The sequence below is a fragment of the Rhopilema esculentum genome, chromosome 9, assembly GCF_057945365.1.
Source record: "Rhopilema esculentum isolate cy_ngs chromosome 9, ASM5794536v1, whole genome shotgun sequence".
NCBI lineage: Eukaryota > Metazoa > Cnidaria > Scyphozoa > Rhizostomeae > Rhizostomatidae > Rhopilema > Rhopilema esculentum.
In genome coordinates this window covers 7,663,231-7,688,055 of record NC_142823.1, presented here as the reverse complement: position 1 = coordinate 7,688,055, position 24,825 = coordinate 7,663,231, and the positions used below count along the sequence as shown (strand labels likewise).

Genomic DNA, 24,825 nt, shown 5'->3' with positions numbered 1-24,825 from the left:
AACTACCACCCGCATTACATTAGCAAAACAGACATCGGACTGGACTTTCATAAAAACTCTTTTAAAACTGTAAACTCTATAAGGTTAGGTGAAATATCTTTTTAAAAGTTTTAACTATTTTTAAATGTACTATATAAATCATAATGAGCAAATTTTGAAATGGCATATTCTAGCAATTACTATATCATCCATGGTGTATCAATTTTGCTCGTTCTGGGCTTTTTCTCGCTATGCAAAATCTATCTTCTAGACCGGTTCTTTTCGACTAAAAGGGACACCCTCACAACTCTATCTCCAATATAACCTTCCCATATCATACATGAAGAAACAGCCTATTCTATATAAAATTTCATGATCGTTTACATATCTTTATGATGCAGTTAGTTGGTTTGTGGTAGATTACGTGGCTTTATAGGCATTTTTATGGCAACGAGGTTTAATTTATGGTCATTAAATGGGATTATGACGTTGTAATTTAGAAAAGAAAAGAGTTGGCTGTAAAGATAACTTTTTAATAATAACTGTCGTTACTTTTATCTCATATCAATGTATTTTCCACTCTCTCTGTGGTTTTTCACATTCAACACCAGAAACAAGAAAACAAAAACAACGAGCTTCCAGTTCCCACAATATATCAATTCAGTTCAAGATTTTTTCAATGTTTGCAAAAAGCAACACTGACAAAAGTTTGCCCTGAAAGCTATAATTATAATCATTTCAAAATTAGACTAAATGTATTAATTGTTTTATAAACCATCTGTACTGCCAGAATTATCAGTCGGTTTTTGAGTATCCCATTGGGTTGTTACTTTGCCATCGCCAACTATCTTCACCTGTAAAAAGACAATAACGTTTCAAATATGTTGAAACTCGTTTTTAAAAAGAAACAAAGTTCGATGTTGAGTACTCCAGTTTCTTAATATTCTGGAAATTTCAACACTCATTGTTTCTTAAGAGTTTCTTAATTATGATGTCATAAATGATGTTATAAAATGTTCGTGACCTTTTTTATCACGTCGAGAGATTCCCTTCCCTTCTGATGTGGAAAGTATATTTCTATCTCTTGTGCCTTAACTTTTAGGCCAACAGGGCAATCATGTTCTTGGATTTTACAAAATTTCGTTGTTCTTAGTTTTATCACGATTTAGTAGTTTCTTAATTTTTTTGCTCTGAGTACTGAAGTTCCTTAATTTTTTCTGACTATACAGTTGTAATAAAGGTACTTATTTCATTTTAGGTCAGTCTTGCCTTTATGCTTATAATTGTTCATGTTTCTCCTTGTTTAGGATATATTAGTTGGTCGCGTGTTAGTTTTTCATGTTTTGGGGCAACGTCATATTTTATATGTCCTTTTACACCTCCTACTAGTTCATTTACGTATTGCACGATAGATACCGACAATAACACCGGCAATTATTGATGTTAGTTTGCTATATTGTAATGCTGTTATATAAAGTAGAGTAAGGAGAAACAGAGTTAGTTAGAGAGAAGCGTGGTGCTTGCGAAAGGCCACTGCTATCAAACTTGTAGACACTCGCACACACACACAGAACGGCCATGGATTAAAAGGCTAAGAGAGGGCTGATGGCATTCAACCCGAGTGGAAGGCCGAGGTTTCGTTTCATATATATTCAAATAATTTAATGGCGTAACAGTGCTTGTGAAAGACTGTTTGGTACCTAACTTTTAGTATTGTATAAAAGAACGTCTTAGCTTTGGATGGAATGAACGGAATCGATTTTGTGTGTCAAAACGTGTCATTTATTCGCTCGGTCAATCGCTCAAACAACAAATGGTGTCAGAAGTTTTACAATTATGTATCAGTAGCAAACTTTACACACTTCTCGTTTCTTATAGCCAGTTTTTTATTAAAAAATGAGTGTATAAATTTAATTCACAATGATAAGTCTGGTTCGCAGAATCCTGTTAACTGAAATACTGTTATACGCTTGAGATTCTCTAAAGCAGTCTGGGACACTCGGGGCTTCCGCTTGAATATACTGCCATTTTCATTACGTGTATCCAAAAGTATATTTCTTGTGGTCTAATGTAAACATTTACAAAACTTACACTGCCTAGCTCTAACCCTGATTGAAAACATGGTGCCAGCATTGCAAGAAATTATCATTTCAGAAAGAGTCACGAAGAAAAGTAGAGATATCGAAACAACCACGAGAAAATTGTAGTTGTTCTGACATCTGATTTAATATTCGAACTAAACCCAAAGATACAAGAACTATTCCTGTTGTGATTGCTCCTAAAAACACACTAAAATTTTGTGCAAATTAGACTCTTTATAGTAACAATATTTGTATTTTTATGCTAGGCCCATTATATTCATTCATTCCAGTCACTCTTCCTTGGCGTGCTTCTTTCACAGCCCCGTAACAATCAAAGTACATCACTAATTACAACGCGCTAATCCCATCTTTCTTCACTATAACTAATATTCGGATATGCAAATCAACCCCGAACAAAAGATCCACACCGCCCCGCGATTCAAACGGTTTTGAGCCAAAACCGCTCGGCAGATTTTCAAAATTATTTTTTCATCTGAATCCTAGATCCTCGAGGCTCAAACATAAGGTCCGCTTTTTCGTATTTTCGCTTCCGTTTTTGAGATATTAACGGTTTTCTCCCGGGTTCGTTCCAAAATCTCGCGATCACGATTAGTGCTCTCCGTGGTCTTTGTCCCGTGTTTCTATAGGTTATTTCTCCCTTTTTTCTCCTGCTCTCTACAAAAGATTTCAAAACTCCTTCCAACAGCAACCCTTCAATTTGAACGGAGGCTTTTCAAATTCGTTTCGCTTTCCACAAAGAATCTACTGTGTGCCGATAATTTAGGTGATTTGGAATTGGATGATAAATCTTCGTGCACTGCTGGTTGGCATTCCTTTTCGAACTCGAAGCGGTCGCCGACGGTCGTGTCGTGTGTTACAGCTACAGCTACAGCTACAGCTCCAGTAGTCAATCGTGCTGGGTGTTCTCGATCTCGGGTGAGTCTCCTTGGCTTTTTTTATCAACTGGTTTTTTATTGATCGACGATTGAACCCCGTTTCTTATTTCGTTTGCCAGAGCCATGTAATTCGTGCTTTTGACAATCTTCCTTTTCTTCGTTTTAGTAGCTACGTACGGTACACGCGCTGCTACCTGATATTTGGTTTTGCGATGGCTGCTGGCTGTTCCGGTTCTAAACTGGCATCAGAATCGATGGCATGCGAATACAAGTAAGCGTTGTTCTTCTTACGTGTTTTCGATATTACTTATTTCAAATGATTTTGTGCTCATTTCGATGAGATTCCACTAAAAACCGGCCTTTAAATACCAGCCGCTTACTGCTAGACCCCCGCCCCGAACGGCGAATTTTTACCTCTTCTCGTGGTTTTGTGCTAAAAGGAAACTGAATTTGCTTTATAGCAATCAAAGTATGAAGAATCGTGGTAGATTTTTCCTGCTGTTTGATGCAAGAAGATTTTATTTTCATAGGAAACCCGTTGTAATGCGAATTATGTAATGCCAGCCCCTAACTTTTTATGCCTAACGAGAACCCTTTGCAGCAACTTTTCCTAACCGCCATCCTTTTTTGTAGATAAACGATCGGATTCGCTGACTTTTTGGTACAACAAGTGAGTATTTTTTGATTAAAATTTCAGTTTTTTCTGTGAGCTTTCCACCGAGAAGAATAGGATTTTATTTCCTCTTAAGTTAAAATTATTTCTAGCTTTGAGAGCATTTTCGGAATTGTAAATGAATCATTCTAGAAACCATTTTAAATGACTTTCTGCTTATTTGGGTGAAATTACACTAAAAACCGTTTGCTAAAGGAGTCACTAGACTCGCCGCGAATGTGTTTCTCTTAATATTTTACCTCTTTGTAGTTTTGTCCTTCAAGGAAAATGGATTTGCTGCATTGCTCTCTTAACAACAACAATTTCAAATGATTTTATGCTTAATTTGATGAAATTACACTAAAAACCGGCCGCTTAAAGGGCTGGCTAGGCTCTCGAGGCGAACAGTTTTTCTGAAATTTTTACAAAGCATTGTGACTATCGATTTCCTTAAAACGTGCTTTCGTTAACCATGGAATAACATCTTCATTATTCTTTTTGTTCTTCAGCTAGATCAAAGAGCATTTCAAGCAATAATTACGACGCTGACGTGATTCTCGGACCTTCGAAACGAAATTGATGGCATTTATGCTGGCGTTAAATCAAATGATGAAACAAGAAAAAACTTGACTGTGGAGAAAAGGACTAAAGTTATATAGATCAGCTGTTGTCCGTAAATTGTATTTTGTTAATTTGTTGTTAGAGTAAGATTCCTTTCTGATGCACGAAACTTGGCTGTTTTTTATCTTTCTATTTCTTAACTGCTTTGTTCCTGCAGTGTTTCAAAAGCTAATTGTGACGAAGATATGATATGTGGACCTCAAATGTATAGAACTGCATAATAACTCTATAACTCTTTGGAGTTTAGAAGAGGAGTCATTAATTCCTTTATGAATCGGCATAAATATTTAGGAATTTCAATTCTTAAGAAATTTTTAGATGATATATATCTAAACGAGCACCATGGACCAATAACGGCTAACAGGAATTTATAGTTGGAAAACTTTAATGTTTGATTCAAAATAAACAGAGGAACTTTGAAGGTGGCCCGAAATTATATCTTAAAACAACATCACAAGTGAACAAGAATTGAACGAAATGCTATGATAAAGATATTCACGTTGGATTCAAAATGAACATTACAGCTTTAAGAATGGCCTTAGAAAATATTTATAAGCGCCCTATAAGTCGACGAGGGCTAAGAGTGTATGATTGGAAAACTTGAAAATTTGATTCTGGCTAAATAGGAGAAATTATAGGATTAACCCATGAAATTTTTTCCTTCAAGGAAAATGGATTTGTTGTATTCGTCCCTTAACAAGACCATATTCAAATGATTTTATGCTTAATTTGATGAAATTACACTAAAAACCGGTTGCTTACTGCTAGACCCCTGCCGCTAACGGTGAATTTTTGCCTCTTTTCGTGGTTTTGTGCTGAAAGGAAGCTGGATTGTTACTGTAGATTGTGCCTGTATCATTTTCGGAATTGTAAATGAATCATTCTAGAAACCATTTTAAATGGCTTTCTGCTTATTTGGGTGAAATTACACTAAAAACCGGTTGCTAAATAGAGTCGTTAGACTCGCCGCGAACGTGTTTCTATTGCTAATTGATAATCTTAATAATCGAGGAACTACTCATTGGATTGATTCTATTAGGAATTTCGCAAGTATGGGTATCTGGAGCCAGCAAGTAATTAAGTTTAGGTTTACTTTTCTAAAAGAATTTACTGAATTACAATCAAGGTAATAAGCATTATCCTCCTACAGAAAAGAAGCTCTTATCTCAATAGGGTTGTTGCTGCAAGTAAATAATACTTTGTCCTCGAGCAATTATTTGCTGCTCTTGCCAATAGTATATGCTACTCACAGTAGGCGTGACTATGGATTGGATTAATTATGTTTGTCTTCTGTCATGTTTAGAATGTGCTTGCCTGCTTGCTGTATGATATTACACTTTTTGCTCGCATTCCTTATTAAATTGAAAGAATGTAGGAGGGCATTGTTTTTTTACTTTGATTTTCAGGATAGATTCAATTTTAATTTGATTTGTCAGAGGAGTAAACAGATAAGTAAAGTTGGGAAGTCTTACCATGAAATGTTATGGAAAATTAAAACAGGAGACTTAGGGGGACACCCATTAAAATATTCAAACGAGGAACACGAATAGACCTGGGCTTGCAAAGTTTTGAAGCAACTTTCAATTAACGGAAGACTAGCTCCCCTACGAAGCCCGCTACGCGGGCTTGCCAGTGACCCTACGGTAGAGTACATAGATTAGCCTCGGCAAAGACAAGAATTCTGTCGAAGCCCTCAATGAGCATGCAGATTAGCCTCGGAAAAGACAAGAGGTGTATCAACCTCGATTTGAAAAAAATTGGCTCCGCATAGGTCACGTGATAAAAAAATTACTCGCACTCCTGTGACTATCGCTAGGAAGGGGGGAGCCTCTACCCCTTCTCTATTTCAGGCGACCCCCTGACTAGCGATAGTCACAGGAGTGCGAGTAATTTTTTTATCACGTGACCTATGCGGAGCCAATTTTTTTCAAATCGAGGTTGATACACCTCTTGTCTTTTCCGAGGCTAATCTGCATGCTCATTGAGGGCTTCGACAGAATTCTTGTCTTTGCCGAGGCTAATCTATGTACTCTACCGTAGGGTCACTGGCAAGCCCGCGTAGCGGGCTTCGTAGGGGAGCTAGTCTCATCTATTCATCGCATTATCATTAACTGCCTAACCCTTCCTTCCATTTGTTTTCGCCTACAACTGTTGTCATAGCTTTATCAATTAATTTTTGTATAAATGCATGTAAATTTAGTCTTTTCTCTGGCTCCTTGTTCTCTGCACGTAAAATAAGACGCGACGCAAGTTGGAAATGACACGCTAGCCGTTTGGTAGATTTATTAGTGAACAAATCGTACACAACAATGCTCAATTTTCGTTTCACTAAACCCGTTTACACTACAGAAAAAAGAACGAAAATCCTTGGTTCCGTGCCTAAAAAAGCGACGATAGGCCTTGCGTTTACACAAAGCATCTTGGTTCCGTGCTAGTTTGGTTCTTGGTTCTGAAAATGTCGGGCGTCATTCCCGCGCCAATGCGCATGTTCCACACGCAAGTTCCGTTCTTTTTACTTAAGTGTAAACGCGATGAAAAAATGTGACATCGTGTTCAAAGATAAATGGAACCAAGAGTTCCGTTCTTCTTTCTGTAGTTTAAACGGGGTCTTAATATTGCTTTAATAGTTAACGTTGAAATTTATCTTGCAGTTCTTTTTTTCAGGCATCCGAAGGTTGTGACGTGGGCAGTGGCACCACAATCCAATCATTATTTTAAACTTCCCAATGGTCCCCGATACCGGAGAAAAATCAAGGCTGGATAAAATTTACAGTATTCCTTTAAAAAAAATGTAAATATTACTTGGCTTTAGAGAAGCTAAATGTTCTTATAGCCTAGCCAGGGTGTACTTCCTCACAGCACTTTAACTGTGCACTTTATCTTGATTTGCGAATAATTTCTATCAATAAATGGTAAAATACCTTTGCTAATAACGACAATAATGCAAAACTGTTACTCAGTGTAAATACTCGGTGTAAATACTCACACATCTCGTCAAGGCCTCGTTCTGTTTTCCACCCCAGCTCTTTTAGTGCGAGTGAGGAGTCAGCATATATTGCAGGCAGGTCACCGGCCCTCCGCGGGACGATCTTGTAAGGAATCTGGGGATGAAGAAGAAATATCTTTAAGAAAACCACAAAAAAGAAACTAGACAAAATGCTAAAATATGCGAACATTCGTCTTTTGATTCTTAACAGAATGGAAAACGCCCCTTTTAGAAAATAATGGCTTATTTCTACTTATTAGCAAACAGTCTGATTCAGAGAAGATATGATGCACGGATTTGCACGCCGAATTTCGGTGGGTGGCAAAAGGATGCAGCATCTAGTGCAACATTTGGGTTCTAGCTGTTGATCTATCATGTTGTTTCCCTGTGTTTAAACTTATTTAAAATCTAGCGGGAAAAAGAACGGCTCGAACAAAAGAACAAAGAAAGAAATCGGAGGCGGGGGGTCAGAGAAACCAGCGACACATAAACATCGTATTGCTGTTTAGTTTTTACAGTGGGCAGTAGGCGGTAACAAATCAGCCAGAACACTACGTGCTATCCTGATTAATAACCCAGCAATGTTCCATTAGCTCCAGCCTATTGTTGTATTGTTTTTACAAGGAACGGGTAAGCCAATCCACATCACCAGGTATCGCCATCAGCACTTTACAAAACCAAAAGACATTACATTGAAGATTTAAGTGAACTTGAATGCCTGTTTCAAGTTAACGATGTAAGCTTACAAGCCATGAATTAGTGTTAATAGGCTGATGGCTTCCATTGAAACGCTTGGGCACACTGCTGAGAATGCGTTCAAAGTGTGCATCAGTTGGATCACAGAATAATGATAAAATCTCTATAGGAGCTTCTGTAAAATCACTGAGTTTACGAGGGTTTTACAGGCTTGTGTTCGCAGATTCGGCAGTAAAAGAAAGTACAAAATTCAATAAGCGTGTTCTGATTTCTTGGCTCGACGGTTCCTATAGTTTCATCTAATTCAACAACGACTAAACGGGTCACTTCGGCAAAACTGGTATGCTTCAAACTTCTTGAAATAACAACGGCTATCCGAACATCTGAAATCACGTCTAAACCTTAGCGACTAAATTAAACGACTGAATTACTCACAAAAGCCAACAAATATTTTACTCAACAGCAATTAAGATAATTAGGACAGTTATACAAAACAGAACAAAGGAGCTGATCACAAGACAGGCTGTTACATGGAAATTGGCCAAGGTGCTAACAAAAGTCAAGCACGCAAATGAAATTCAAACAGCAAACAAGCAAAAGTTTCCTTAACGAAATTCTGTCCTTTTACATAACTCTCCCCTTCAAGGACAAGCGTCCTCGCTTGCTTCAAGTGACTCCATTCCAAAATTGTTTGGTACCGCTTGGCGTGCTATGTTTCCTGACAATCTTGTTTGCTTCCCCTGCTCTTTGGTAATAGCTGCCTCCCCTATTTGCATCTCCTTTATAAATCGACTGTTCTGGCATGACACAATCTTCCTGTTCATTGGGTGCGATTTCATTATTTTCAAATTCAAACCTTTTTTGTCCCCTATCTTGTCTCGCAACATTTTCCCTTTTTCTGTGCATTATCTCTTCTACTTGACGTAAAATACATTTCAAGTTTTCAATTAGTTTGCAGATGTGCTGGAATTCTTCCTCAAATTGTGCGTCGTTATATCGGCTAAATTTGGTAGAAAACCAACGAGGAAATCCATTCGTGCGATAAGCTTTTGGTGGATGAATAAACGGGCGACTGCGACAGTACTTGACAACATGTCCAACCATTTTACAGTAGTTGCAGACTGGACGACCGTCTGTTGCACGCAAATATAGCAAGTCATTTCTACGCTTAAAATTCGACATATTTCTTCTAAAATACCAGCTTTCTTTTTTACCAATTTCTCCGGTCACGTCGTGGTCACCAATGTAAAATCACTGAGTTTACGAGGGTTTTACAGGCTTGTGTTCGCAGATTCGGCAGTAAAAGAAAGTACAAAATTCAATAAGCGTGTTCTGATTTCTTGGCTCGACGGTTCCTATAGTTTCATCTAATTCAACAACGACTAAACGGGTCACTTCGGCAAAACTGGTATGCTTCAAACTTCTTGAAATAACAACGGCTATCCGAACATCTGAAATCACGTCTAAACCTTAGCGACTAAATTAAACGACTGAATTACTCACAAAAGCCAACAAATATTTTACTCAACAGCAATTAAGATAATTAGGACAGTTATACAAAACAGAACAAAGGAGCTGATCACAAGACAGGCTGTTACATGGAAATTGGCCAAGGTGCTAACAAAAGTCAAGCACGCAAATGAAATTCAAACAGCAAACAAGCAAAAGTTTCCTTAACGAAATTCTGTCCTTTTACACTTCTTCCAACCATTTGAAAAGATATCAAGGCCGCGATGAGAAAGAGCACCTGTATATCGTGATCGTTCTTAAAGCTATTTTTACCGTACATACAATATGCTCGCTTTTCTGATTGGCCTATTTCGATCTACAACTAGACTTTCTAGCTCTTCACATTTTCAAACCTTATTCTGACGTATTTTACTCTGAGAAGTGTCAGACGAAAAGCTTCAGTGTGTTCCAAAAATGTTCCAATTTTGTACCGTTACTAATGTCGGGTAAAGATGGAACTAATGTCGGGTACAGATGGGACAAATGTCTGTGAAAGGTGGGACCAATGTCGGGTACAGATGGGACCAATGTCGGGTACAGATGGGACCAATGTCGGGTACAGATGGGACCAATGTCGGGTACAGATGGGACCAATGTCGGGTACAGATGGGACCAATGTCGGGTACAGATGGAACCAATGTCGGGTACAGATGGGACCAATGTCGGGTACAGAAGGGACCAATGTCGGGTACAGATGGGACCAATGTCGGGTACAGATGGAACCAATGTCGGGTACAGATGGGACCAATGTCGGGTACAGATGGGACCCAGTGTCTCACAAATGTAAGATATCGCCCCTGATCTTGCTTATTTCGGACTTTGTGTTACCTTCCGTAGTACATACATTGAAAACATAACACATATATTTATTCTTACAAACACTTGTTCATAGATATCTATTCAGTTGTTAAAAGGTTTTGTCTTTACAAAATATTTCTTTGCATGCCAAAAACAAGAAGAAACGTATAGGTATGTTTATAGTCAAGATGTCTGGCCCCTCCAATATTTTCTGCTTTCATGAAGAAAATATCCAGTTACCGGCCAAAAATTTCAAGGGAAAGAAAAAGTTGTCCAAAGACGGGTTTTTACGAACGATCTTTTGTTCGAAATTAGGAAGATCACGCAGACGACTCATCTGACTTTGTTTACTTAACAGTGTTTACCTTGTTAATGCTTCAGTAGTAACCCACTTGCGTCTTACCCAGGGTAATCATGAGGGGTAAAACAGGAAGATCGTCAACACAGAGTGGTAGGCACACCCTTGTCTAGCGTAGAACATAGACCAGCTTAGGTAGCAGATTAATTCAAACTACTAAGGCGAGAAAATAATTGCATAGGAAATGCAATGGAAAAGCTGTTTGGGCCTAAGCCTGCGTTGAGTTTTGGAGACTGGTAGACGGGGGAACACTTACACATGCCATTCAATAATAAAGTCCATCGATGTTAGTAAAGGTATCTTAGCTTATTGACTATTCTGTGGTTGCTTCAAGTTAGACCATGTTTTGTAGAAAATTACCCCACCCCCTTGTTTATACCCAAGTCTAGTGGTTCATAATTATTTTATTAGGTTCATATAAGGACCCAGAACAATGTTTGGTTAATAGAAAATGGGTTTTCTGTAGAAAATTATTCTGGCTTTAAGGGAATCAAAGAAAGTGGTTTTTGGCAGATGTTCGAGACACGGTTTACTTTCAAATTAAATATAAACAATAGTACATATGACAAAACTAACAGAAGAAGGAAGGAAATAAAAATAAAAAATACATAAAATACGAGACAATCATCTAATCAATCAAAATATAAACCTTACAATTAACAGAAGACGAATTATCAAGACTCTATAAACTTGAGGATTGAAAGAAACCCGATTCAGTTTGACGCAAAACATAACAGTCGGTTGAATTGTTCACGAATACGTTGCTTGAAGCTCACAGGTGCGAGACAATCTTTGTCAGTTCAGAATCTACCACTGAAAATGTCCTTACCTTTTTTCCACTAGCCTTCTCCATCGCAGCTGCCATCTCTAAAACACTATACCCATGGCCACTTCCCAAGTTGTAAATCTGCAAGAAGGAGAAACAGAAACGGCTTATACAGAGTCGTAGACGGCAAAATTTCCCACAGGGGATTGATGGGACAGGCAACAAACTGATACACAGGGCCCATGCCACAGGAAGGGTCAGGTCCACCGCACGTTTTCGCTGAATATAAGAATAAAATCAGCTTAAATTATTCATATAGATAAACATCTAGATAAAAAAAGCATTGAACCAAAGTCCACAAATAAAATAGCATCAGCACCATATTTGGCATAATTGGGACTAGAGAGAGTCAGAGGAAAATTCTTCTCATTGGGGACCACTCCAGTTTATGATTAGTTGCGCAGGTTCTGATACAATTGATTTAGATACCTTGAAACAGTTATTAACGGCTATCTTTGCCCTCTTCTCCAATATCCCTCTAATAACTAATTCTCATTGATTATAACAGGAACGGCGCTACGGTCCCGTTATATTTAACCCATATAAAACCAAGCACGTTGAATGACTAACTGGCTCTAAAACAATACCAAAGGACTTTGAATGATGGAAGCTTAATTCAACTGAGTAATTTGGCTGTTCAATCCAAGTGCCTTATCTCACGACGTAGGTAACCAGTTGCTGCCTAACGCTTTTATCATGGGCTGAGCTCAGGGGCTTGAGGTTGATAAACCCGTCCAATCCAATTACAACGTCTTTGAAGAAGTCATTCTTTATCTTTGAAGATCTCATTCTGACGGACTGTCAGGTCTGTCTATGGACTGCTACCGGTAACCATGTATCTTATATTACCTGTTCATGGAACGGGTTGCTGGCGACTAATCTGGCACCCCCCACTCCTTATAGAAGGACGGGGAGGGTGTCCCTGGACACCCTTACCGGACTGAAAAACAATATCTGTAAAAGGCTCATTGTGGAGCCATCACCAGGGATGCCCTGTGGTAGCATCTAGAGGGCGAGGATAGACAGACTTATTATTCCTCGGTCAGCCGCTGCAACAGGATGCAGTAGCGGCGCCAAGGTGGGGACTGGGGGACACGCCCCCCTCCAGTTGTCGGCAGGATCGATTTTGTATTTGGTCTAAATTCGATGAGAAAATGTTGGGGAAGGGGTAATATTTGGACAGCTTACTTTTTGTGATGTAATCCTATGATTTTCAAACTGCCTTTACGTAACCTAAAGTTAGTCATGGACGTTCTCCTTTGGAAAAAGTGGCTTCCTTGTTGGTAAAAGGGCGTTTTCTGACGGTAAAAAGGGTGTGTTCGATAGTGTAAATCCCCCCCCCCCCCACCGAGCTTATTGGCTGGCGACGTCATTGCATTGGCAGGATGGAAATGCGAGCATATCTTTACCTGTTTCTTGCCCGCTAGAGAACATTCCTAACCTGCCAAGAGAGTGGACTTGGACAAGCGAAAGCCGGGTCTCACTTAACAAATTCAAATGCAGTTTTATGGAAAAAGGCAAAATTGACAGTTTCTGATACCGGCTCGAGCGTCGCTCGGGTTAACAAGGTTCGCGCTGGCTCGCTCCCCTCCGGCCGGCGTCTAGTGAAAAGTAAGCTAGGAGAATGGAAGTTTCTAAGGCTAGCAGAATAGAATATTTAGTGGAGAAAAATGGATGTTAAATCCTTGCAGACAACTGCAAAATTAGCGCTGCATGGAGAACTGCCATCAGACACAGGCCAGAGCCATTAACAGTCCTAGTCGCATCGACAGGCTGCAAGAGAGAGATAGCTCCCTCTAAAAAAATCTAGCTTTGAATAAACCCCCTTCTTCAGTAATGAGATTTGAATGCGTCCGTCAACACAAGGTTCCGTCAATGGGTTTTTGAGCTTATGTGTCCTTATCCTGAGGGTTTAAGCTTTGCCACAAAGTGTCTTTCCTATTGTAAATTTGAGGTAAATGCACACAAAAAACGTGAATACTTGCTTTGAAACCACAATTTTCCTCTAACTTTTTCACTGAAGACACGTGTCCAAGAGCTAAGTCGACCACGTGGATATAGTCTCTCACACCTAAAACAGAAAAATGTTTCGATAATAATTATCCAAAATTGGTAATTGATTGGTAACCCAAACCCCACACTGTTTCGAAAAAGGTATGACTCCTCGGACCAAGCGAAGGTAGATTTCAGGCGTTGCAGACGGCACATACCCCCGGTTTTTTTCGACTAACTGATCCTTAGCATACAAAGCAACCTCGGTTTAAACAGCCAATCAAATATTAGTGGTTTTCCTAATTCTTGAAACGCACCTTTTGTGGGCCTAAATTCCTGTGGGTCAAATTATCTCGTGTTTCAAATTCTTTTTAATTCGGGGCGAGATTATGAGGCGCCATGGGGGACAAAAGTATGAAAAAATAATTTCGTTGTATGATAACGTATTTATGGTATATGAATATGTTTTCGGTATTCCTACGTGATCCTTAGGTTGCTAACCATGGTCCTCCAACAAACCCTGTCACTACACCTACTTTTCAGGATACCATAATTCTGGGTGTTAACCCACTCTTTAATATCGTCCATACCGCCCGTTTACACTGTGCCGGATAAAATTTATCTGCGTAAAACTTGTTCGGATTGATTTGCGTTTACACTGTGCCGCACAAATTTTGTCCACTTTGCCCTTCCGTTTACACTGTGCCGGATAATGGCAGTCACATGACCTAAATCATACACAGAACGCCCAAAATGAAGTCTTCTCTGGGCAACAAAATAATAACAAAATTTCCGCTAATGTAAAAAGAATTCATTCTCTCTTCAGAATCATCTGCTTCTCTTTAAGAACAAATCAAAGATATTGTCAATACAAATTAGGCCTAGTTTGTTTTAATAGTTTGCTCTTGAAACAAAATGACACTGAACTAGCTACGAAAGTAGGAAAAGCTGGCAAGGATGCCAATTGTACGTGGACTGGCAAGATACTGCACTTTTAACACGAGTATATATCGACAGCAAGGCAGCCAAGATGGCGAAAGGTCTTGATTGGGAGACAGTGAAAACTAAATTGGATGAAATAGCCAATCGCTTTCGAGCAAGATACAATGTGGATAAAATTTATCCGGATAAAAGCGTTTACACTGTACCACATAGCTATCCGAACTAATTTAATCCACTTTCCTAGGTGAACTAATTTTTGATGCGGATAAAATTTATCCGGCACAGTGTAAACGGGGTCTAAGAGCCATGTAAAAACTAACTTATGTCCATTATCAGAAAAATTGAAGGTATTTTGTAAGAATAAGGTCATAAATAATAAAAAGTCAATTAAAACCTAATCTAGAAATTTCACACCCAAGAAGATTGCGAAATTACACAATCAACAAGTTTTCTTACAATTGCAAAAATTGAAACCCTAGAATATGGAAATGTTTACCAAAGCTTTGTACCAAAAATCTTACATTTTCTAAAGAATAAGAAGTTTTCCTGGCATTTGGAGGCCATGGGTGTTCTTATTTCGAATATCCTGTTGACCATCTCTTGTTTCAAAAATCTCACCAATAAAGCTAAAGTCTGGAAATTGCGGAGTGAATTTTTTGATTCTGTAAATCTCTTTCAGCAAGTATCGAAACTGTATTAAACACATTTCATAAACATAGATGTAAAAGAATATAAGATTTTACTTATGGTAAAATTTAAGAATAAAATAGCAAAAATGGCCAGGCTCGAAATTCACCAATACTTTCATTTTTCATCTATTTTATCTATCTGTATTTTATATTATATTATATATATCATATAAATTATCTATCTATCTGTTATTTGATAAAACATAACAAGCGTGATATCACGAAAAAAATTCGAGGAACATTCGTCAAATTTGTATTGCGCTAGAATGCTTCCTTTCTACCAATGTTCGTGATGAAGACAACAGCGAAAACTTGATATTTCTTCTTAAGAACGGTTTTAAGAATAATTTCAGACTCAGAATCACAAACTTCTAAAATATTGGGCTCAGCGATCGGTGAAAAAACAGAAGACGGGCGTTTGAGACTTGACTTGCAGTGTCTATGTATCATGCTTGGGAGCCTAAGGCACCTGTTGCCTTAACAGAAATACTTAAACAGCTTCGTATCACAGTAGTCATACGGCTTTTGGAGGTAAGAATATAATTTGTCGTTCTGTTTTGGCTTTTAAGACACATTTTGAAATATTTCTTTTACCTTTAAACAATACTCAAGATCAATTAAATTTGCCTGGGGCCACTAAAAGCATAAGAAACAAGAGTGAATTTGCTTCAAGAAACAAATGTGCTAATCGTCTTTCATCGCATATTAAAACCATAGTTTGGAAGCCGTATTCTATGAAACAAATGGCCCAACAAATCCTGTTTAATCCAAGTTGAAAAACGGCGCAAACCACAACCCTATTCGAATCTTTAAACTGGATTCTTAAATCTTAATTCATCGGATTTCCTGGTATTTTCGGTTTTCATATACAATTCTTAAGCGCTCGAGCCTTGGATCATCTCGCAAACCCGAATTTATAAACTTCCTATGACAAAAGCTGATTGATTAGGATACAATCCGGTATAATGTGAAGGAATAGGATAGAATCCGATGAATTATGAAGCACTGAAACGGATTAGGATAAAATCCGATGAATTAGGATTGTATGGGACAGATAATTAGGATTGTCGGGACAGAGGTCATACAAAATTTTACATGACCTCTGTCCCGACAATCTTTGTTATAATTTCACTGAAGGATCCCTGATTTAAGAGCATAGAACGAGAAATTATAAAGATTTTCAAATCCCCGGAGTTAGGTTAGAATATGCAAAACGAAGTTTCTATATTTCTGGTGTCAAAAACTGGAACAATACCCCTAACAGCGTTCGAGAGTTGCTTGTTTTAAAACAGGGCTAATAAGAAAGTATATTTTGAATTTCGAATTTGTCATAGTTGGTACTTACAACAGAGGAGGGGGGGGGGGGTATAAGAATAGGGATACACTGGGGACACAGCTCTGTAGAAGATCACTTGAGTGCTAAAACACATACCAGTTCCGTCTTTTGTTTCATAATCATTGCCAAACACATTCAAGTGCGTCCTTCTGCCAACGGCTACTTGATTGATGTATGGCATTAAGTTATTTGGTGTTCCCTGCAAGAAAAAGGGCGTAGGTAAGGAATCCAATTCCGATAATCCGATTAGCCTCCTGTCATACACGTCGAGGAGTTTTTTGACTGCACGAACTAATCACCGGTCGTCTAAGGTCAGGGAACGCTCTCCTAAAAATATGACATCTAGCAAAACATGATGTCTCTCCGGATTCTTCATGTCCGCCAGGAAAAGATCTTTAGCGCAAAAGAAATATTTGGAATGAGAAAAAAAACTAAAAACGCTCACGTTGGTTCCAGCAAACCCATAAACCAGGGTACATGAACCATTCGATACGTTAAGGGGGGGCATCTTTGATAAGAAAACTTGTACGAACTGCCAGCCTGACTCATCAAAAACCATCGAATGCAATTACTGAAAATCTTTGAGCAATAGATAAAATAAGCCGGGCAAAAAACTTCGAATTCAGAAAAATCACCGTTTTCCAATTTTCTCAATCATAAGGCCTTATAAACCTGGAACACAGGACAACAAATTTCTGAAATTAATGAACTTCACGGGAGTTTTATGGCTCTGTCTGTCAGAACTTTATCACCTAATACTTGTAGGGTAAACACTTATTATATAAAAGAATTGATGAAAAATAATTTGGAAAATTAGCACATCTCTACGTGAAGAGCAAATTTTCGCACGAACATACATGAATCAATTAACAATGCGTACACATAAATTACGAATCTTGATTAAACATTTACACACACATGCATAAATTAGCATGCAAGTACATTTACCTGTGGATCCTCGCCAATTCTTCCTGATTTATGGGCACCCACTGGGTTGAAGTAGCGCAGAAGAATGGTATTCCACGCCTGAAATAAAACGTTGGTAACTTCAACATAAACCTTCCCTAGCACACATGCATAAGCTAAAAATCATTAACTCGAAATCTTTTTATACTTTCCTTCAGATTTCATTTAAAAATCATCAAACAGAAACACGCATATGATTAGAAGAGAGACAGCAACGATTGTACATTGGTCTAATGATAACAATCTTGCTCTTGATTATCTCTCGCATTCGTTTATGAGATATACTTGACGCAATATTACTAGCCTAATGCCAAAACTGACATGCAAGTACCATTAATGAGAAGTTGTTAGGGGCAAAAGGCGTTCGCATTTCATGGAGCCAAAATCTGGAATCAACTCAAAATTAAACAAATTACACGCATTTTGAGTTAACGTTTGGAAAAATGTTTTTACTAAAGTGCTAGACTTGATTCAAAATATAGTAATTGATTATAAACATTATTCCTAAACTGTTTTTGACAGTCAAGTTTTTTGAAGGTTTTTCTTTGGGGGCTTTTAAGAGGAAAACGGTTCACGTATTGCACCGGTTTTAGGAGGGGGGGCGGCTTTTAAGAGGAAAACGGTACACATATTGCACCAGTTTTACCTGAAGATTGTACAGAAAATACAATTATATGATGGTGCTAACAATCTAAAATCTAAGATGAGATAGGAAGTCCTTGAATACAGTAAAAGGAACAATTCAGTTGCCTTGCGTGCGGGCTGAGCCCAACGATGTTCGCTCAATTGTGCCGTGAAACCAAGCAAGCTACCTCTTTACCTTTTCTTAATAGGCTATTACATATTATTAATAACTTTTTTAGGATTGTAATCAGCCGCCAATTCTAATTTTGAGTTTAAGTAGATTTTTATTCTGTAAGTTACTGGCACGGCCCCCTAAAGTTCAGTCATTATGACTGACAGGGCTACCGTGGATAAATAATTTCAAAATGAAATGAAAATGAAAAATATGACATTTATTTTCAAATGCTATTGTAAAGTTATTTTCTCTACATTTCATAATTTTTTATAACTTAATAATCTGCCAAATCTTTACTATTATTTCAGCTAAAATAATTTTTTGCATCACATACCAGTCAAATGAAATCAGTTTTCAAAATACCTTGTTTGTTGCTGCCACATCCTTGATTATCTGCTCAATGAAGAATTTCGTTTGTCCATACGGGTTTGTGATACCTATTCCCGTTGGGTGGTTCTCGTCCAATGGGAGGTACTGCGACTTTCCATAAACAGTTGCAGATGATGAAAACACCAGGTTAAAGACATTGTGTTTCTGCATACACTGTTAAATCAGAAAAACAGTTGGAAAAATCTTAGCACAGGAAGCAAATAACTTTTTACTAAATGGTATCTAGGCCCAGATGGCCTATTACCTAATTACAATTCAACAATCACAAAATTAAGTGCTTATTAAAAGTGCATATGTTACAGCGTAAAACTATGTTTATAAATAACTTAAAATATACGATAATAATTAGAAATTAGTCTTTTGATACTTCCGTAGCATAGTGCTAAATCCGTTAGCACGTAGAGCGTGATATATCATAGAATTAAAGAAAATAAGACTACATGATTTATCTCTACAAGCCTTTTTTCGTGAGTAACTCACTCTTCAGGAGATGTCTTCAATAATAATTAGATATAATTAGGTAATTCACAACTTTCAACATTTAATCCCAGAAAGTTGATGCATCTTATTTACTAGGTGGTGCTCTCTTTCCTCGATTAGTTTACAATATACCGTGAGATTTTCCCCCTTTCAATAATTCCCTGTGTATAATAATAGTTTGTTTCTCTATTCTGTATTTGTTCTGTAATTTAAATATCATTATCAAATATTCCTTTTACATTGTTTATACTTTTTAAACTTGGATTAATGTGAACTTGCTAGATTTAAAATAAAACTGAACTGAACTGATCTAGCAGGAATAAGTATTGAAAAAAATTTGCATAGATCTATCATTTTCGAACAAGTTAATAAACCACTCTCACTGGAGATTCAGTTGTAGAAATTTTTTTGTTGATGCATAGTAACAGTTTATGAACATTAGAAATGTCAATATCCTTGGGTTATTTCCTTTTATAAGGGTTTCACAAAATTGTGAACAAAATTTAAGGACACAAGTACATTTTAAAAATAAAATAGCTTTCGTTATTGGATTATTTTCATGGTTGCTTGCCGTGTTTCTAGCATAAACGTTTGTGTGATGAGCTACAGCAGGACCATCGTAGCCAATCACAAGCATCTAGCTGAAGACTCATCAGACAAGGCAAAGACTGGTTATTTGTTTATGTTTCTTCTTCTGTTGCTTTTATTTGCATCAGTAGCAACAATAAATATCAAATAGCTAAAATGCTTTCAATAAAACTGAGCAGGAGAAAGTCAAAACAAAAAAACATCCTATTTTTATTAAAGGGGGATATTTTGATGGTTATACCTGCTTTGAAATTGCATTTGAATCAACATAAACTTATTACCACTAGCAGAGATGAATACAAGCAGTAAAAACTCTAATAGTTGGAAAAGATTTATTTATAAACAAGCAAAAACATTGATGAATGAAAAACTGCAAACCACAAACCTGTAATAGATAAATTGTCCCTGTTACATTGTTATGGTAATATTCAAGTGGAATTTCAACTGACTCCCCAACAGCCTTGAGGCCAGCACAATGAACAACAGCATAAAAGGAGTTCTACAAAAATCAAAAAGAGATTCTCATCAGATTAAACGTGTTATTTCATATGATAATAATTTTTCATGTTTATATAAGTTACTTTTTTTCAGCAAATTAGACAGCTGTTACCAATAAAAGATTTATATTTACAAAGTGAAAGCTAATATTTTCATGAATAAAAGTAGATAGAAAGATAGAAATAATGATAGAAATTAAATTGTGAATAAAAATTCAGAAGAATCAATTTCAAAATGTATATACAAAAACTAAATTTCAAAATGATGAATAACTGAAAGTCCAAGTTTGTGGCTTTGCCAGCAGGGGTGTAGCTATTAGGGGGTGTAATGCCCCCAATTCTTTGCGAGTTGGTCAGCTGGTCCAAAAATCCTTAGTTTGTGGGTAAAATTCCCTAACGTTAGGTGAAATAGCACATAAAAATATCTCTATCTATTGTTTTTTCTGTAAATTTCACTCTTGATGACCCTCTATCCTCCTTGTCTGAAAGGACAAGCTACGCCACTGGTCACAGCTGGCTTCTTTATGGACTTCTCAGTTAGTATGCAATATGGCAACTTCTTGATTGAATTAGACCAGGTGTACAGGGTTAAAGGCTTTGACAAAAACAAAATTTCTCAAAGTACAAATAAGTGAAAGTTAATCACTTTTGGTTATGCTAGTTAGCAGGCAAAGGTTTACACCCTTGGTCAAAATGCAAGATAAATGTGAGAGGTAGTGTGACTTTGAGTGGGGTAAGTAAAAAGTGGAAGCTTCTTAAGATATTGAAAGGCAGTGAGCAGGGATTGTTATGGTTTAATAGCGGAGGAGGTAGAATGTAGAAGGAGGAGGATATTGAATGTAGAAGGCGCTCTAGGTGCTTGCTACTAGAAAGTCTTTCAGATAAGTAAAATTATTTGTGAGGCCTTGTTTGTAAAGTCATTTCTATGGCTCAGAAAAGACTTTTATCAAATATTGGTGAACTTCAGTGTTAGAAAAGAGTTTCAGATGAAATTTATAAGGGACTTTAAATCAAATCAACAGCGTGCACACTTTCTAAAGATGTGCGCTTAACCGTGAATACTGCTATTGTCCTTATTATATATATAATGCAATTGTACAACATTGTTTTATTGAAATTAAAACACAATATACAACAGAAGGTATTACACACCAAGGTATAGTTCAAGCTGAAATGTAATGTTTTCTTTAAACAGTAAAAAGGTTAATAGACTATACACTGTAAAATCAACATTTAGAAAACTTACCTGTTCAAATAATTTATCAAGACCATCTTTATCTAGAAGATTACATTGCTGAAAGGTGACATTCTTTCCAGATAATTCTTTGACTCTTGTAATACTTTCTGAAATAAAATTATACTTAAGGAATTCAAATTAAAAAGAAATTTTCATTTTTTTAGCTAGCTAAATATATATTTGAATAGCTATCTTAAACAAAAAGCAGTAACAGAATACCCAAACTGCTTCTTGCTAGTTGATAACCTAACTAACTAGCAAATTATTGAAAACTAACTTCACCACCTCCAAGGAGGAGAAATGGCACATGAAAGATCGAAAGCTATTGTTATGCAAATTTGTTGTATTTTCAAGTGGCCAACAGGAATGGGTCGGAAGTGAAACGGTCATCAATTGAAACTTCATTCTTTTTATAACACTTGTTAAAAAAATAACAGCAATAAACATATTTTAACAGTTTCAATTTTCAATATTTTTACTGGTAGTCACGAATTGGGGTAGCCCCTTCAACATCAATTTTTTTTGGTCACCCACTTCTTGGTTTCTTTTCCACTGAAACACTCACAAGAAATAATTTTTGACTTCTCACAGCTGCTGTGTGGCTGCATCTAATTTGGTCAACAATTTTCTAAAAAGATCAAATACCATTTTCCCGTAATTATTTTGTGGCGACTCGCCTCATCAATATTTTCAAACTTTTCCTGCCAAAATTTGTTATAAAATATGCATATTTCACCCAATTCTTGCATTCAAATATCTTGTATCATCAAAAAGTTGACAAAAATGCCACCATTTTGAACAAAGTGGTGCAATACTTTTGATACCCTAGTGAATAATTATTAAAAAAATGGCCACTATTAGCTATATTTGCAATATTAGCGAAGAACATACACTGCTGTACATATGAATGAAAGTTGGCTTACCTGTATGTGCATTGACTAAATTATCGACTACAACACATTCATAACCACACTGGAGCAATTCCACCAGGACATGACTACCCACATAGCCAGCTCCTCCAGTGACTAGTATTTTCTTTGCCATGATCTCTGATTCTGTAAAAATCATGTGCATAAAAGCATTCAAAATTCAAAATATAAGTTAATGTGATGGTTTGAGGTGGAAGATTGATCTTTTTGGACAAAAGAAAGGTAGGAATGTGGCCAGCAAGGAGCCTGGGGAGCCACTGCTTCGGAAAGGAAATGAGAACATTTTGGAATGAATTCTGACCTAGACTGACAGATCATGAAAACCATCTCAGAGCTCTCTTACTTTCAAAATCCTGGATTTTCCCCTGCTTTCAGGAACACAATAAAACAAAGTAAACCATTAATAAATTGTTTGAAAAACTTAGAAATGTCATTACCAACATTGCTTGTTCCTTTAAACCTAAAAATAGGACTTTAGAGTTTAAGAGATGGCCCTCTATGATGTGCATGTTAAAAATATGACAAGCCCCAGAATATGAGAAATTGCTATGATCTGTCAGGTTGTTATCCTTAACATTTTTTACAAACAGAATCACAATAAAATCTGCTGACAGTAAGTTATCAGCAGCATTTAAAAAAATTGAAACATTTTCCAAAACAATAAAAGTTGCAGAGTGAAATTGGGGTATAGCGTACAGCTCTGAGGAGAGGAATCAGGTAGGCCATTTTTCAGCAAAATTCCACAGGTGAAATGTTTTTTAAGTCACAAGCACTTTTCTTTCCAAGAATAAGTGTCTATGACATAAAAAAATTACAATAGATGCAGGTGGTTGATCTGCAATTGATTGTAAAATCTTCCATAATGGTCTTTAGCTCAGTAGATGCGTCTAACAAAGGCATTTGAGCAAAAACAGATGTCCAATTTTGAATGTCATGATTGACAGTTTTGATTAAGAGAAGTTAAACTCTGTGCTACACTGGATAGACCAATATAGGAGTGCAAACAGGATAGACCACCATTGTATCTAATGTGGCTTTTGCCCAGCTTGAGTCAAGGCCCTGCAAACTCAGGAACCGCGGAGCAGGGGGGCTGGGGGGGGGGGCTTTGTCAAAAAATTTTTGCAAAAAATGCCCACTATTTAGTACTTAACTACCAGTAAAGCCTCTTTTTATAAGATTTTAGCCCCCCACTTTTTTCGACCCCCCACTTTTCTCAACGCTCCGCGGTGCCTGAAACTACGGTCTATGTGCTGAGGGTCTATTAAAGAAGTGATTTATAATGATTAGATATCATAAATAGTTGTTTTAGTTTTTTAAGCTTTGTCGCCAATTGAGGCACCTGTAAAATAGGGAGAGGCCTATCTTCTTTATTTGTCCACCCTTCTATATGCCTTATCAGCTGATTACTGTTGTAAAAAACCATTTGTAAAGAATTTAGTAATAGTAATAGCAAGAGTGAAGTTCCTATGACAAATAACATTAAGTAATACATCAAAATAAGATTTGACATACTCAGCTGCAAGAAGCACCAAAAACATGCAAAGAAGTTCCTATACCAAACTTACAGAAGAAGATTGCGATACCTTTGATGGGAAGGTCTTTTTAATTCAAAATTAAGCATCGTATCGCAAAAGAAAAAGACCATCAAAATTTAGAACTTGCAATTGCTATGACATGTTGTATTTTTAGTCACTGTTAGGATCAATATTTTTTCATAAATTTGTTCATTAAGATTGATTCTTTCCTTAAGTTTCCCACACATTTATACTAGATATACACAGGTACTACTTTGAGATACAAATAACTTTTTAAAAGGCTAAACGAATTAAAAATACGATAATCACAACATATATCCTAAAGTCCCTTTAATTTTCACGGCGAAAAATAATTTGTAAAATCATACCGATTATCCTGAGGCTTGAAATTTCAAAAATGACCCTTCGCTCTCGTGATTCGTGTCACTTTCTATCTCAGAAACGAGGTTTATTTACGTAGCCTCATTTCCGATTTGTCGTCGGAATTTACGCAAAGACGATCTTATCAGTGCAAGAAATGGCCTCTTCCTTAAAATTGGCCTCTGGAAATTAAAAAAAAACGCTAACAAACCCCAACCTCGACTAAAGTTCCTTTAATTTTCATGGCGAAAAATAATTTGTAAAATCATACCGATTATCCTGAGGCTTGATATTTCAAAAATGACCCTTCGCTCTCGTGATTCGTGTCACTTTCTATCCCAGAAACGAGGTTTATTTACGTGGCCTCATCTTCCTAAAAATTGGCCTCTAGAAATTAAAAAACGCCAACAAACCCCAACCTCGAATAAGGTACTACGCTGGATTATCCCTCCCCATCATGCCAACCTTCAAACTATGACTTAAAGCGAAAACGGGAAAAAATGAGCGAAGCATTTTGACAAAGTTTTTGCTGTCATTATGTCAAAGTATGTCAAAGTGACACTACAAAGTTGAAAAATCGTGAATAAACAGCCACTAACATGATGCCTTTTAGAAAAGCCCCCCCCCCCCCTCTCTCTAATATGCCCCTATCCAAAACGCCGTAAATTCTCTCTAAAGCTCTC

At 37.1% G+C, this 24,825-nt stretch overlaps 1 protein-coding gene and 1 long non-coding RNA gene across 2 annotated transcripts; one reads left to right on the top strand and one right to left on the bottom strand.

The window, feature by feature from the left end:
• Nucleotides 1-615: 615 nt before the first annotated feature.
• LOC135688701 (UDP-glucose 4-epimerase) lies at nucleotides 616-24,311 on the bottom strand. The gene is made up of 11 exons (XM_089109936.1): nucleotides 24,151-24,311; nucleotides 22,242-22,373; nucleotides 21,328-21,425; nucleotides 19,970-20,083; nucleotides 18,490-18,669; nucleotides 17,310-17,387; nucleotides 16,458-16,560; nucleotides 13,388-13,473; nucleotides 11,406-11,483; nucleotides 7,216-7,330; nucleotides 616-833 (listed from the first exon to the last, which is right to left on the bottom strand). Exons 2-11 carry the CDS (start codon nucleotides 22,360-22,362, stop codon nucleotides 775-777), a joined length of 1,032 nt encoding a protein of 343 aa, XP_088966062.1. The 5' UTR covers nucleotides 22,363-22,373; nucleotides 24,151-24,311; the 3' UTR covers nucleotides 616-774.
• On the top strand, nucleotides 2,758-4,338 carry LOC148959580 (uncharacterized). The gene is made up of 4 exons (XR_016143992.1): nucleotides 2,758-2,996; nucleotides 3,123-3,227; nucleotides 3,590-3,626; nucleotides 4,118-4,338. It is a non-coding gene; the product is annotated as an uncharacterized LOC148959580 (long non-coding RNA).
• Nucleotides 24,312-24,825: the final 514 nt, after the last annotated feature.

Coding starts and splice junctions, on each gene's coding strand:
- LOC135688701 (XM_089109936.1), bottom strand. CDS start 22,362: ATGGCAAAGAAAATACTAGTCACTGGAGGAGCTGGCTATGTGGGTAGT. Junction 21,426..22,241: donor TTTAGTCAATGCACATACAG/GTAAGCCAACTT, acceptor ATTTTATTTCAG/AAAGTATTACAAGAGTCAAA. Junction 13,474..16,457: donor TGAAACAAAAGACGGAACTG/GTATGTGTTTTA, acceptor TTTCTGTTTTAG/GTGTGAGAGACTATATCCAC.